Source organism: Miscanthus floridulus, chromosome 17 (assembly GCF_019320115.1).
Source record: "Miscanthus floridulus cultivar M001 chromosome 17, ASM1932011v1, whole genome shotgun sequence".
Classification (NCBI taxonomy): Eukaryota; Viridiplantae; Streptophyta; class Magnoliopsida; order Poales; family Poaceae; genus Miscanthus; species Miscanthus floridulus.
In genome coordinates this window covers 34164510-34180352 of record NC_089596.1, presented here as the reverse complement: position 1 = coordinate 34180352, position 15843 = coordinate 34164510, and the positions used below count along the sequence as shown (strand labels likewise).

The window sequence follows — 15843 nt, the reverse complement described above, 5'->3', positions numbered from 1 at the left end:
AGCCTTTCCTCTTATTGCACACACATGGCAATGAGCTTCTCAATGTCTCACTTATCTGGCTGTAAGTTGTAATTAACAACAAAGGTTTCATACTCTTCAGGCAAAGAAGCAAAAATCAAATGAATTAGGAACTCATCCTTGAGCCCCAAGTCCATTGGCTTGAGCTTGGATGTTGTGTTGCTCATCCGCAATATGTGCTCTCTTATCCCTCCACCAGTGTATTTCTCATTGACTAACTTCTTAATAAGAGTGCTTGCATAAGCCTTTGAAGAGCTAGTGAACTAACTCTCCACCTTCTTGAGATACTCAGTGGCGGTGGTACATTCTGGGATCGAACCCCTTATTGGATCCTCAATGGAGCCCTTAATCACCATCAAACACTTGCGGTTTAAACTATCCTACTTCGCACGATCAAATGCATGGTCACACTGCCAAGTAGCAAAAGCTGCATAAGTCTTATTTGCTTCCCTCACCAGGTCCACTAGATTCAGTGGGACAAGGAGAGGTAAGTGCTAGGTCATTATCGGACAACGCAAGTGCTATCTCAAGCTTCTCTCACCATGTATTATAGTTGTTTCCATTGAGAGGTGGAATGGACGAGATAAACATCATTGGGTTGCATCCTGAAAATAACATCAGAGTGAGAGACAGTTGACATAATAATTGCGTGCCTTAATTTAACGTTGGTCAAAATTAAAACATACAATGTTCATCTACATTAATTCTACATCACCGTTGGGCAGAAATAGAACTAATGTATAAAATTCATAAATAAATATTATAATATTACTATCATCAACTTTGGTCAGAAAATAGCAATATCATAAATACAACATTCTTTTACATTAATTCTATATCACCATTGGGCAGAAATGGAATTAATGCATGGTAAAAACTCATGAATAAACTTACAATATTGTTATCACCGACATTGGTCAGAAAATTAACAATATCATAATTTAACTTAAATAAATCGGACTACTCCTCCAATTAAAATTTTCCTGTTGGTTCTAATTTAATTAGAGGATAAACATAATGATAGCAGCGGAAACATCAAAAGGACTTGAAAAAATAATAATTCTTGATCGGAAGCATCTCAGCGTACTCATCTACTCTCTAAATAAATTATCCCGTGGGTACAAATTTGAGTAGAGATTGAAACTAGACAAAAATCATCAAAATTGCTTATGAAAAAGAATAAAACAAACTCATAAACATTACTGTGCATTCGGCCCAAAAGCCCATCGCATGTTGCGCGCTGCCGCGGTCCGGCCGCGTGCGCTACCCTCCCCGCGCCCAGGCTGCAACCTGGGCCTGGGCCAGGATTTCACCATCCCGCCTAGGCCTAAAGCCGGCCCGGCTGCCGCCAGCCGTCGATCTTTATCGAACGGCTGGCCAGCGATTTTTGTCGGAACAAAAACAGCGGCCGTGGTCTCCCCCAAACCCTAGCTTCTCATTCTTCTCCTCCCCTTCCTCTCTCAACGCTGCGACCAAGTAGAAGAACGGCGATGGCGGCCACCCGTGGCGGCCGAAGGAAGGTGTGGCGCCGCCGCATGCCCCCTCGTTGGTGCGCGCACTCCCCGGAGGGTGAGCACGCCGCCGTCGAGCGGTTGTGCGGCGGGGCCATTAGCTTCCCGAGCTCGCACGCCGGCGGAGCGGCGTGGAGCGGTGGCTCGGGTGGTCTGCCCCCCCCCCCCCGGTCAAGGCGATGGCCGGTGGTAGTGACGGCAGCGGGGGCCCCGGGTAGGTCCTCCCCTTCTCCGTCCTTACTCTCTTGGGTTAGGGTTAGGGTTTGAGTTCTTGATTTTAGAATCAAATCATCTCCTTCTAATTTCTTGAAACTTAGACTACCCCAGACTAGATCTACACACTAGGTAGGCAACTGATACCATTGTTAAATTCTTAGGATCACTAGGAGTAGATCTAGCGGGTGAGTTCGCTTGCATTTAGGATAAAGTAACCCTAGAACATGAACTAGGACGAGGAACTAGAGAGAGAGAGGTGTAGAGGTAGCAGACCATTGGTGGGTTTGGTGGAGGAGGAAGCCATGGCGATGTCGGTGACGCAGAGTGCCGGCGAAGGGGAGGCAGTTGCGTCCAGCGGCGGTGTGGATGTTGGGCGTGGCGTAGAGGCGGCGGTGAAGACGGTGGCGGTGCTTCCCGTCACTGTCAGCGCCCCCTCTAGATCGGTTTAGGGTTTATAGGTGGGGATTGTGGCGACGGCAGTGAACCTTGTGTTGCGTGCCCCGCCCCCACCTCCTTTATATGGCGCTGCGCGACGATGGCCCACCAACCATTGATTTGGTTGGGCACCCCCCGATCAGAGTGCGGGATCAAGGTCCGACTCGGTCGTTGGACCGAGTCGGAGGAGATCAACCTAACACGTGTGATTCACGAGGTCGTCCATGGAGGGAGCTGTACCGGCGACCAATGCAATCCATTGGGAATGCAGAACACTGTTGGTGCTAATTCATCCTGAGTAATATGTGCCTTCTCCTTTGATCGACAGATGAGTTTTCGGCCTGGTGCTGTACGTGGCAGCCAAAACGAAGAAAGAAACGCTAGTATCTCCTTGGTAATCCCGGTGTTATGCATCGAATCTGTGCCTAACGGGAACTGAGTGGAATCAGTGGATAATAGGGATAGGATTCAGAGAATGCAGCAACGGTATTAATTATTTAATTTCATAACCAACACAGAGTTCAGACATCGGCATTTATACCAGACGTTACCGCCTACGGCCCAAACGGCAAGACCATTATAAGCCCACTAGCAAAAGGCTCAACTACTCATTACACGGTCGACTCAGCCACTCTTCTCTGTTGCCGGCCGCGCTACAGCCCCCTTCCTTCTCCTGGCATTCCTTCCTCGAGTTTGAGCCTGTCCCCAAGCTGAACATGTAGGATACTGGCGACGCAAATCAAAATCATGGCTCTCCTTCCATGTCGGTAGTGTTGGAGGCATATGAGACTACGAACCTGAGGTTGAGACACAGTCGAAGCCCCGCGCTGAATCCACAAACTGAACCGGCCGCCTCGTTACTCACGCGGCTGCTGGGCAAGGGGCGTGGCGATGGCGAAGCAACGGAGGAGGGAGGAGGTGGTGGTGCAGATGGAAGCAAAGGGGTGCGGGAGCTGGCCCAGCCGGCATGGATCTCGCGCGCCTGACGCCACGGACCTCACTCGCGCGGCCGCCGAGCAAGGGCGTGGCGGTGGCGGAACCACAGAGAAGGTGGTGGTGCCACGCGACGAAGACAGCCACAAAGGATCGGAGGAGAGAGAGAAACAGAGAAGAATTATTGGTTTGATTTTTAGCTAGGTCTCTCGAAAACATACTGCGTTGGGAAGAATAGTTTATAGTTGTGGTGTCTTATGTCGTACGAACTACAAAGTAGTTTCTTCATTGAAGCTGTTCGATCGATGATTTTTACGACTGATATATCGACTGATGCTGTTTTATTGTGTCGTGAGAGAAAGCACTATATCCTTATAGATAAACTGGGGCTGATCAGTTATATCTCGTGTTGTGCACGTATAGCATATCTAACGGCACAGCTTGTGCACATATTTCGGTGTATGTCCGGACATAATGTGGTATCTCAGTCTTTGTTTAGTTTCACCCTAACTTCTAAAAAAATTGCTACAGTACCTGTCACATTGAATGTTTGTGGCCCGTGCATAGAGCATTAAATGTAGACGAAAAGAAAAAATAATTGCATAGTTTAGTGGGAAATTGCGAAATGAACGTTTTGAGCCTAATTAGTCCATGTTTAAATATTATTTACTAAATAAAAACGAACGTGCTACAATAACGCTAAAATCTAAATTCGTACAACTGAACGAGGGCTCAGTGCATATCTAACGCCACAGCCTGTGCACGTATTTCAGCGGCAAACTTTACGTTCTCGTCGTGGCAGCGGACGCTAGCATTGCGGTTGCGCAAGACAGGTAGTACAGGTCTACCGTACAGCCTATAAAAGATAGCAACACCTCACATGGAGCCCGCGCCCTGCACGGCCGGCCCATACGCCGCTCGCTGTGCAGTGTGCTGTAGTACTGTGTAGGAGAGCGGCAGTTAGCTGCATCCAACTACTTCCGTGGCCTGCATTCATGGCGCCATTAACACATCTTCCGAGATCCATTTCTTCCCAGCTCCTGTGATCCTGTCTCCTCTTCCTCTTCCCCTCTCTCGTGTCTCGCATCGCAGGCCGCCGCCGCCTGCCTCACCCACCTCCGGCCGCCGCCTGCCTCACCCACCTCCGGCCGATCGGACAACCAACAGCAATGTCTCAGCTCAGCCTCTTTCGTCGGCTGGTTCGTAAAATTTAGGATCGTTTACGACAAGCTGGTTCATAAAATTTACGATCGTTTACGACGAGCCACGACCAAACGAACGGGATGCCTATCGACAGTCACTTGCGTCGTCGGAGGCTTGCAGCTGGCCGCCCAGTTCGTCAGCGACAGTACGCTGTCATGGACCGATGGACGAGCAATGCGCCAAAGTGTTGGTTAAACAACATACAAAATGGCGAAATTATATATACTACAGTAGTAGTATAGGAGTATTAACCAGCCGAGAACGAAACAATATTCAGGCCTCGTTTAGATTGAAAAAAATTTCAGCTCGATAAATAGTAGCACTTTCGTCTTATTTAGTAAATATTGTCCAATCGTGGACCAACTAAGCTCAAAAGATTCATCTCGTGATTTCCAACTAAACTGTACAATTAGTTATTTTTTTTATCTATATTTAATGCTCCATGCAAATGGCTAAAAATTGATGTGATGGAGAAAGAGTGAAAAAACTTGGAATTTTAAGGGTAACTAAACAAGGCCTCAGGCCTCGTTTAGTTCTAAAAAAAATTTCTCAAAAAGTGCTACGATACCCATCACATCGAATCTTACGATATAACGATATAGGTTCAAAGCATTAAATGTAGACGAAAAAAAACTAATTGCACAGTTCGGTAGAAAATCATAAATCACAAGACAAAACTTTTAACCCTAACTAATCAATAATTGAATACTAATTGTCAAATAAAAACGAAAGTGTACGCTAACCAAATTTCCAAATTTTATCCAAACTAAACACAGCCTCACCCATTAAGCCGATCGAGGCTAATTGCCCCCAAAAGGAAGGAAGAAGAGTAAGAAAAGAAACCAAAGAAGAAAGGTGCAAGGTGCCCCCCGGCAGATCAGGGCACGGTGACGGTGACCACGCCTCCGGCGGCGGCGCCTGGCAGGCCGAACGGCAGGCCCCCGACGCCGACGCCGACGCCGACGCCAATAGTCACGCCCGCCGCGTCGCCGCCGCCGCACCCGGCTGGGCGCGCCCCGGGGATACGGAGGCAGCTGAGGCCGCCTTCGCCTGGGAACTCGTCGCACTCGGGCTGCGGCCGCTGCATGTCCCGCCCGGGCACGCAGTTGCCCACGAAGTCGAACACGCCGCGGCTCCCCAGCTGCCGGTCGCACCGCTGGCTGATCCCGGAGATGAAGTTGAAGGACACGGACAGGTTGGTGATCCGGCGCAGGTCGCACAGCAGGTCCGGGAGCTCGCCCGTGAGCTGGTTGTGCGCCAGGTTGAGCACCTCGATCCCCGACAGGCACGAGAGCGTACCCGGGAGGTGGCCCGACAGCGCGTTGTAGCTCAGGTCCAGCACCTGGATGCTGGGGAGGAACCCCAGCGCCTCGGGCACGCACCCCGTCAGGTTGTTGTTGAGGAACAGCACCTCGCGGACCCGGCCGCCGGTCCCGGCGCCGGCGCCGAACTCGTAGGGCGCCGCCGGGACGGCGCCGGTGAAGCGGTTGTTGGCCAGCGTGATGACCGTGGCCGGCGACGCCCACAGCGTGTCCGGGATCTGGCCCTCGAACTGGTTGTTGTTGAGGAACACGGCGTCGAGGTCTTTAGCGAAGACCTCGGGTGGGAGCTCCCCGGAGAAGGCGTTGAAGCGGAGGTCGAGGTACACCAGCGACGGGATGAGCAGCGTGGACGCCGGGAACGGGCCCGAGAAGAGGTTGTTGCTGAGGTCCAGCTCCGTTAGGTACTGCAGGTCCCAGAGCGCGTCAGGGACGGCGCCCCCGAGGCGGTTGCTGTTGAGGTGCAGGAACGTGAGGTGCGCCAGGAGGGACACCGCGTCGGGGAGCGTGCCCCTGAGGTTGGCGCGGTTGAGGTCGATGCCGGCCACCACCGTGGACGCAGCGCCGCCGGCAGCCGCCGCTGCCGCGCCGTCGGGCGGCGCGGAGCAGTACACGCCCTTGTAGGCGCACACATTGGCGCCCTGCCACGACGCCAGCGCGCCCTTGGGGTCCTCGGTCACGGCCGCCTTCAGCGCCTGCAGCGCCGCGTACTCCTGGCTCCGCGGGCCGACCGGCGCGCCCGAGGAGGCGGTGGCGGTGTCAGTGTCGTCAGGGCTACTAGGGCTAGGAGGCGGCGAGCCGTGGATCCAGGCGGCAATGGCGGAGCCCAGGCCGAGCTGGGAGGTCGGGGCGGTGTTCAGCAGCAGCAGGAACACGGCGGCGGCGACACGGGCGGGGAATGGTGGTGGCCGCCGCCTGGCCATGGCTACCTGTGAGCTCCTCTCTTTTTGGCTGTGAGATCTGAGGAGAGTGCACTGCCGCAGAGTGATTCTTGTGAGAGAGAACGGAACGGTGGGGGAGTGGGCGGAGGAGAGATGATCATTTCTGCTCAAGGCCTTGTTTAGATGACCCCAAATTCTAAGTTTTTTCACTCTCTCTTCATAATATCAATTTTTAGCCCGCTTGTATGGAGCATTAAATGTAGGTAAAAAAAATAACTAATTGCACAGTTTAGTTGAAAATCACGAGATGAATCTTTTGAGCCTAGTTGATCCATGATTGGACAATATTTGCCAAATAAGACGAAAGTGATACTATTTATCGAGTTACAAAAAATTACAATCTAAATATGGCCTAACTATTAGAAGACGACTAGGAGTACATGCTCTCTCTCTCTCCCCTGATGAAACCACAGCTGGAGCTGGGATGTGATGGGTGAAGGACTGCCTGACTGATGGGCTGATGGCGCTCGTTCAGCATTGACAGCATTGCTGTGTGTGTCCTGTTACTCATGTGACGTAGTAAACCCGAAGTGCATCATGCTGTAATACTTCGGCCTCGTTGAGATTGCCAAAAAAAAGTGAACCCATGAATAATACTATTTTCGTCTTATTTGATAAATATTATCTAATCGTGGATCAACTAGGCTCAAAAGATTCATCTCGTGATTTTCAACTAAACTGTGTAATTAGTTATTTTTTTTACCTACATTTAATACTCCATGCAAGCGGTTAAAAATTGATGTGATGGAGAGAGAGTAAAAAAACTTAGAATTTGGATGACATCTAAACAAGGCCTTCATAAAAACAGAGCATGCATATATGGTGAAGGTGCAAGAGCAATAGTTTAACTTTCGGATCCCTAGCAAGCTTGAATTTTTCTGTTACCTACCTGACTGTTTTCGACAACGACAGTGCTAGCCCTGCCCTGTTCGTTGATTTTTCTTTTCCCGCCCGGCACGTGCACGCGCACGCTGCCCCGTCACAGCGCCGGCACGTCGACTCGCCTCACAATATTTTCTAGAGAGAGATAGGAAGACACAGAGTTCAGGTTCGCTTCTCTTGTAATCTATATTTTTTCAGCTTATTTTTAGATGAAATAATATTTTTTATTTATAATAAATTAACTGAAATAATATTTCAATTTGTTTTTTTGAAACGAAAGCCAGAGAGAAAGTAGGCGTGTTGGACTGGTAGCGCGCACCAACTAAAAGCGGCGTCAGGACGGACGGACATCCGCGCCTCTCCGTGCCTAAGCATTACCGTTTGGACGATGTGAAGGTGCCAATTCCACTCACATATATAAGTCAAGAAGGCTAAACTTGTCTGGGCCGACAAGCTTGGTCGCAACAAACACGGCCTTGTGAATGTCATTCCGTCGTGACTGATGATACATGCATTTTGTTCACCAGGACCTGATCGAAGCTATGGATGCTAATGATGTTGGAAAAAGCATACCAAAGTTTCGATGGATTGCATGGAGAGCTGGAGACGTTGGCTGGCCGTTCTATCTCAATCAACGTCCTCGAAAGCTAGTACTTGACCAGAATGGGAAGTCCTCCAAAAATCAGGTGATATCTTATTTCTTATCAAGAGAACCAACTGATTGTTGTTGCTACACCTGAAACCTGATAGATCATAGACTATAGGCTATGTTCGGCTTGCTGAATCTTAGCTGAAATTTACTAAAAAATATTATTGTAGCTGAATTATTATGAGAAAAAAACATTGTTTCGGCTGAAAAAATAAGCCAAACAAACCAGTTTCTGGATAAGCCGAATGGGGCCGTAATATACGACCTGACAAAAATACCCTGATCCGACCGAGTGGTGCATCGTATAGACTGGATGTTTGTTATTTTCGACCTGCAACAATCATCAAGTCGGGCACTAAATATATTTCCTGACCCAAAACCTAACCCTCTAAAAAAACCATAACCAAATTTGATCGGGTGAGTGCGGATAAAAAAATGTCATCTGAAATCAAGCTTGGATTATGCTAAGATCGGGTAAAAGTGACAGGGTTTTTTTTGGCACGACCTGACTCTTGTTCTTAGACATGCATGCAGAAACAAACTAAAACACTGTTCCGGCTGATTTGTTGTGAGAGGAAAACACTGTTCCGGCTGAAAAAACAAGCCGAAAAAGACGAATTATAAGAGAAGCGAATAGGGCCTATGCGACTGAATGTCATCCCCAATTTTTTTGTCTTCGAAAAGAAACCACGTGAATTAGGATAGCCAATAGAAATTTTGCAGACAACCATGATGATCATCCTTCTTTAAGTCTTGTATGGTTGCAAGCCAAAATATGGGCAAGCTCAAAGAGATTTGGTATCTGGGTCCAAGAAAAATAGGAACCTTAATTTAAAGGCTATTGCTAGAATTAAACTCAGAAAATGGAATCCTCAAATATCGAAGAAGCCTGAAAATCTTAAGTAGGAACCTATTTTAAGAGTCAACTAGAAAACAAAGTGCGGCGTTGCCGCGTTCCTGTGTGGAGTGCCTCACATTGTGAAGCCATGTTTTTGTGAATCTCAAATGGGGTGGGGCAGATGTTAGGAAGAGCTTCCTGATCTTGGAGGCCCTCTTGGGACCCCTCATCCTTGGCTTCTCAGTGTCAGTCAAACCAGACAGATCGTTCTCACCCTTCTTAACAATCACCAAGTTGATAACAGAAAGGTCTTGGCTCACAATACAACCACGGACAGACTTCATCCTGCGCTCACCATTACGCCTGCCATAACCACAGAAGCAGGGAGTACCTACAGAATTCATATCGAATGTTTAGGTAAGAACCACAGTAAAAGAGGGGTGTGGAGAGTACAATGGAGATAGGAAGTCTGTATACCCCTGTGGAGCAGAAGGCGAACACGACCAGAAGTCAGAACTCCTTGCTTCATTGGGAAGCCTTGCTTGTCACATCCACCCATGATCTTGAAGACATAACCCTTGAACTCCTGCAAACAAAGAAACATATGACACCTATATTTAAGTATGAAATCAGCAAAAGGGTCATGGATCAAGAAATAAAAAAAGACGTACCCAGTGCAGAGAGCTCTCGTTCTGTGCGGGGTCTGGGGAAGGGTGTCAGTGGCAAGCCTTACCCTCGCCTGTGCGATGCGAGAAGACCGCGACTCGAACCCGGGACCTTCCGGTCAGTAACCAGAAAATTTACCTCGCCCAGAGCATCACCACTGACCTCCTGGGAGATCCTTCGGTCATAAAAGGCACGCCTGTAATTGATAGAAAGGTTTATCATAAAACAAAGCAAAACATAGCAGGAAGGAATAGCATCTGTTGACTTGATATGCTACCTCTGTCCAGAAAATGATGCAATTCTATCTCTCTCTAGTCAAACTTTCTAAAGTGCAAAGAAATTTATAGAAAAGAGTACCAATATTTGTATCACAAAATAGGCATACTACAAAAACATATCTCATCTCAAATCTAACGACATTTATTTGGTATCATAAATATTGATAAACTTGGTCAAATTCAAAATGGTTTAACTCGGTAGTATGCTAGACTTGCATTCTTTTCGGGACAGAGGGAATACATTAAGACAGTTTTTCAGTAAATTCAAAAGGTAGATAGTAAACAAGTTGCACTTTCAAAATAATAAAATATAACAGAATGATCTGTTTCAGTTCAAAAAAAACAGTTGAATCTAGTTAGTATAATTTCAATAATTAAAACTATTAGGCCCAGTTGCTTACTACCCCTATATGAAATCTCAATTCTCAGCACAGTTTAAAAAGAGCAGTCAAAGGATTATTGCCTGCTCCTAAATTCAACAATAGACGCATTTTAACTAAATTTAAGCACCCATAACCGCAAATCAAGATGTTACTGTCCTAATTTTAATCATTAAGAACGAAAGTTCACCAGTAATGATCATTCAAACACAAACAAAATGGGAATGGCGCATTTCTAAACATTCAATACCTCAGAAAGTATGCTAAACATGTCCTTGAAGTACTATTGCCTAAAAGCCATTACATTATAACCGGATAATAAGGCTAACATATATGAATACACTATCAGATGCTCCAGTGGGCAACAGCAAGCAACCTAACTAAATGAATCTAAGCAGTAAGACTGCTAACGAGACAAGGGAACAGTTGGGAAAACTACATAGAACAAAAGTACTAGCACTCAAATACTCAATCGCCTCACCAACAGCTACAACAGGGCTCGAAGCAAAAGCGCAAAACATACTCCCACGGATCTAAGAGAAACGAAAAAATACAGAGCAAATGGAGGACGTGAAACACTCACAGCTTCTGGTCGTCATCGATTTCCAGCTTCTTCTGGCACCCGGTGGTCGGGTTCGCGATGTTGAACTGGAATGAACACGGAGCGCACAGATCAGACGCTACATTCCCACAAACACCACCTAGCGCAGGTACCGTGAGGAGGAGTAGCTTACCTTCATGGTGGCGTTGCGGCGCGAGCTCGTGGGAGGCGAGGAGCTCGGGCGCTGGGGGGTGGCGGCACGAGGGCTAGGGTTTTGGACGAGAGGGCAGAGGAGGGAGACGAGTAGGGGTTGGGCTGCGCCGGCGTGACCGGCGTGGAGCGGGGGTCGCGTGCTGGGACGCCGCAGCCAGGAGGACAGGGTGGGGCAGTGGAGGAGGAGGTGGTGGCGCGCTGGTGAGAGGGCGGGGCGTGCGGAGGCGGCGGCGGCGTGGCGAGGAGGTCACGGTTTATTTTTCTTTCTTTTTTACAGCGAGGAGGCGACGCATTTAAAAGCCCTGGATTGAGGGTTGATTTCGGTAAGTTCGAGGGTTTTTTTTAAAAAAACCCTGAGAGGAGGTCTGGACTGCGGGTTGATTTGACTGTTTTTTTTTTTGCAAAAAGACCACGGCTCGCCCAACTTGGACCGTCCGCGCGCCCGATCGAACGGCCGCGAAAAGCCCGTGACGTGTCACGCTGGCTGGCCGCGGTTTGGATACAGGATTCATATGTAAATATTGCTGGAGATGCTCTGAAAGGCAGCGTACCATCAGCACTCTTTAACAGCGTGCGATTTAACTTTCCCTGCCTCGTCCTTCCCGATTCATTGATCACTAATCTGACCCTGGACCGTAAAACGGATAGCTTTTAGGCGTTCGATCAACTCCGAATTTGTGCTCTTTATGATCAGTCCTAAGAAATTTACTGATTTGCGATAGTGCAAGCACGCGGTTCGCAGATGTGTGACTGTGAGTAGGGATCCCACGGGACAGTACAAAAATATGATTTGCTACCCCATCTTTCTCACACACAGCGCTTTAAATATGATTTGCTAGAGAGATCACCGTACCTGCACTGTGCCGCTGTGCGTGTGGGCCCCGCTGAATAATTGACGCTGCTAAATGTCAACCCTGACAATTTCTTTTTTTTTTCAAATCATATTTAAAGACAAACACATCACCGTATGAACCATCACAAGCTTCAGGGATCTGCTAGGTGTTTGATCCGTGAAAAACACGGGTCAAACAAATGGATAGTTCCTGATCCATCGTTGTCCCAAAACAAGTAATTTTGTGTCATCCAAATTTTGTAGTCTATAATGCATCAATAAGGTTTGCACTCTACTGGCCACGGAGTACCTAGGAACGGACCAATAGAACAACAGTGATATGTGTGGAGATTTTATATGTTTCGAAAATAAGTTGTTTAAATCTTATTGATCATGAAATTTAACAGCTCGACGAGAACATTATCCAAAGAGTACATATGTAAGACCCCAGAATACTTGGCATAAATAAGGATTTTAATACGGAATAAGTTTTTTTTAAGGTTGACCATGTTTTTAAAGAGAGGCCAAAAATTGACTTTTGATATAGTGCTCCGATGGATGAACTTAGAGCACCATCGTGTAGAGCTCGTCAAATGCTTTCTGTTCGACTACTCATACGTGTTGATCAGGGTTTAGATGTTGGAGTTTTGTTTGTCGCAAGGTTTAAGAAAAAAATGATTGCTACAGTAGCTCGCGGGCTACGGGACTGGCCCAGTTCCCTGGACCAAAGCGTGCGTTCCTTTTCTCAACCCTGGTCTGGTCGTGTTCCTAGTGCCGCCCCCTCTTCAGATCACGCAAAAGGGGAAGAAAGGGAGAGAAGGAGAGGAGAAAAGGAGAAGAGAACTAGGGTCGTCGTTTCTTGTCGCCATTCTTTCATGTAAAATCGGTTAGGTATCATCCCCTCTCTGTTTTGCCCCCTCAATTTGTTGTTCCCTGGCTGTTCTTGATGGATCTACCACCTGCGACGTAGATCGAATTGGCAACCCGGTCGTAGCGACTAGGATTGTCGCGAGGTGGAGAAGACGAAGGAAGGAAGGGAGGAGTGGATCGCCGGGGATTGTCGCCATGCCCGCTGTGGTTGCCTTAGGTGAGATGACGAATTCTAGTCCACTTCTTTGGTTCAAGTTTTGTGGATCGAATTGTTGAATTAGAAGGAGGCATAGCCCTATTCGGCTTACCTCATATTCGGCTTGTTCGGCTTCTTTTTTCAGCCGGAACAGTGTTTCTCTTTCATAACAATTCAGCCAGAACAGTGTTTTCAGCCAGTTTCAGTCAAGTTTCATACCAGCGAACGGGGCCTAGTTGGAGTAATTCCGAAATCCCAAAATTAATCTCGTCCATGATCTGAAATCCCGGCAGACTGTGCAGTTACTGTTCATCATTTTTTACGGTATCTTAATGGCCTTAATAAATTTTGCTACCTTGGACAAAGTTTTAGAGTACTTAAATACCTTTCATTTGATGCAAAGATCACCTTCGTAGCCTATGTGGTTTTGGAGATATCATTGTTTTAAGAAGGTTGTTTTGAAGTGACGAGATTCTGGACAGTTTTAGTTCCATTCAATTTTTGCCCTCATAATGGACAAATTTAAACTTTTGGTCTGAACAATAGCTGTAGGTTTTTTCATAATCTTTCCAGATTGTTATAGAACATGACTTTCGGATTAGTATATCTTCAGTTATGAATTTTATAATATCACTGTCCTAGTCTGATCGTCAGAAAACTTCAGTTATATTAAGAGGGTGTTTAGGCTATTTTGGAGATATCTTATGCCAAATCTTATTAAACCAAAGTTGTAGATAATGGAGCTGTCTATCATCTAGTAAATCTTGTGAATTTTGAATGTTTTATTTAATATCTATGAAAAAGAGAAGGGACAGTGCTGCTGTCACTAACAGTAGCAAAACAGTAGATGCTTGAATAGTGGGTTTGGGGCCGTTCTAGTGTGTTATTTGTTATTTATACATGTTGGTATGATGATGTTAGTACTAAGGTTGGCTTGTGATCAGGTGGTTTGCCTTCGGAGCGTGCCTAGCTCTTTCACTTGATCTTCGGTGAAGGCAAGTAAACATGGCGTTTGTGGTCCACATGCTTTGGCTTCGTTGTTTGAATCGCCTCCAGTAAATTTTCAGTATCTCACACTAGCCATATAATCTAGAATATGAAGTTATTTGCTTTACTTTGAAGTATATGATTTTATATCTTGTGATATTACTATTGAATTAGAAAGTATATGAAGAGGATACATGGCAACTTTTGCATTTGCACTCTTCCCATTGATATGCATTTGAAGAAATTGTAGCCCAATTGGTGCGGTAAGTACCGGTACAACAACGCACGTTGATGAGCCATGTGGTTGCAGCAACACACGTTGATGAGCAATGTGGTTGCAGCCCTCACTCCCTCTCCTTGGGACGTGTGGGTAGAAGTGAAGTCATGCATTGCATTGCATCATTCGCATTTGCACTTTGAAGTATATTTATATTTCTATGAAGCAATTGATGTATCTTTTATTATGCTATTTAAATTTGATGCTTAAACAAACAGTGACTTAAATAGCTCAGTTAAGGCAGTTTGCTTGCTGAAATTTTTCCATAAACATCATATGCTTGTTCCCCCATCTCAGGTTCATGAGCTCAAGGATGATTGGTGGGATGGGAGTAGCAGCACGAGTGCACACTTGTTGACACATATTTGTTACAATAAATTAGTTGGTTGTCTGGGTCTTTTCTTACATTGTAATAAACACATATGAGGTTTGCTGGTTGTTTTTGAAGATGTCTTTGTTATGTTATCGTATAAGACTTAATTTTATGCTTAATCTAGATGGCGTGATTTTGCTTCCGCATACTCCGTTGTTGTAGTGTGGTGTGGTAATTCTCCAAAGGATTGTTGTAGTTTCTTTAGGGGTGTTAGAGTTGGTAATCGGAGCCCAGGTTATTGGTTCTAGGCTTAAGTTGTTGTGCTAAAATTTTGACTCATTAAAACATGACACAGTGTTGTGCTTGGTCATTAAGACACAGTGAGAATAAACTCAAGTGGAGTGTTCTGAGGTTCCTAGTGTTTAAGCCTTCTAGTGTTGTGCTTGGTGTTAGTTTGGATGCTTAGAATGTAACTAGAAGCTGCAAAGGCTTTGTAGTCTTGTTTGGTTAGCCTATGTGATATAGTAGCCTTAAAGGCATTGGTGTGGATCTCAATGACATTGAATTAGCCTAGAAGAGTGGTTCAAATCAAATGATATTATAGTAGGAGTGTATCAAGTGTTCTTCTGATGGCAAAGGTTGATGGCATATTCTCCAATATGTTGTAAGTGACCAATTTGCGAGGATCATGGCTTAAGTTGTTCCAGGATAGTGACCGTAAGGACAAGTCAGTTTTGGATGTTGTTTCATGGTGGTTTTGCCATGCTTCTTTGGTGAACCTATTGGGATTGACACAACATTATTTTCTTTAGAAATATGATGTTGAGATGCATAACCCTTAATAATTGGTATGGCATGGACTTCCTTGAAGGCATAAACCAATGGAATCAAGATGCGATTGTATATCGGTGTGAGTCTATAAAGTTAGTGGTTGTTGACCTATTGGTATTCTTGTCCTTTGAAAGATACCCGAGCTAATGAAAGGTCTAAGAATTCTAGCTTTGATGTTGCAGGAATGTTATGGTATATGTCTTTGGCAATTCTTTGTTATGTGATTTAAGATAGGCACATTTCTTTTCTCTCCTATTTGTTCTCATGGATCTAGTGGAACTAAGAAAGTGAAGCTAATTTTTAGCTTGAAGTTCCAGATTGTAAAGGAATGAGTAGTACTTCTAGGATCTTTTGCTGAGGCGAAGGTCAAACCAAGGATTCTAAGTAAGTAGGTTGTTTAAATCAAAGTTTGATATGCGACCGTCAATACTTGCTAAGTGAAGTTCTTTGGCATGATTTCGACACCATAGTAGTTTTCTTTCCATGATGATGTGAGTTTTTTTATTGGAACGCG

At 46.1% G+C, this 15843-nt stretch overlaps 2 protein-coding genes across 2 annotated transcripts; both read right to left on the bottom strand.

Moving 5' to 3' along the window:
- Nucleotides 1-4948: 4948 nt before the first annotated feature.
- On the bottom strand, nucleotides 4949-6655 carry LOC136518163 (leucine-rich repeat extensin-like protein 4). Its single transcript, XM_066511829.1, has one exon. The coding sequence runs from the start codon at nucleotides 6556-6558 to the stop codon at nucleotides 5194-5196; it is 1365 nt and encodes a 454-aa protein (XP_066367926.1). The 5' UTR covers nucleotides 6559-6655; the 3' UTR covers nucleotides 4949-5193.
- A 2367-nt stretch (nucleotides 6656-9022) lies between these two features.
- Nucleotides 9023-11063, bottom strand: LOC136515525 (small ribosomal subunit protein eS6-like). The gene is made up of 5 exons (XM_066509090.1): nucleotides 11004-11063; nucleotides 10853-10917; nucleotides 9750-9807; nucleotides 9423-9531; nucleotides 9023-9336 (listed from the first exon to the last, which is right to left on the bottom strand). Exons 1-5 carry the CDS (start codon nucleotides 11007-11009, stop codon nucleotides 9023-9025), a joined length of 552 nt encoding a protein of 183 aa, XP_066365187.1. The 5' UTR covers nucleotides 11010-11063.
- Between the last annotated feature and the right edge of the window lie 4780 nt (nucleotides 11064-15843).

Coding starts and splice junctions, on each gene's coding strand:
- LOC136518163 (XM_066511829.1), bottom strand. CDS start 6,558: ATGGCCAGGCGGCGGCCACCACCATTCCCCGCCCGTGTCGCCGCCGCC.
- LOC136515525 (XM_066509090.1), bottom strand. Junction 9,808..10,852: donor ATCGATGACGACCAGAAGCT/GTGAGTGTTTCA, acceptor TATCAATTACAG/GCGTGCCTTTTATGACCGAA. Junction 9,532..9,749: donor GTGGTGATGCTCTGGGCGAG/GTAAATTTTCTG, acceptor CTTTGTTTGCAG/GAGTTCAAGGGTTATGTCTT.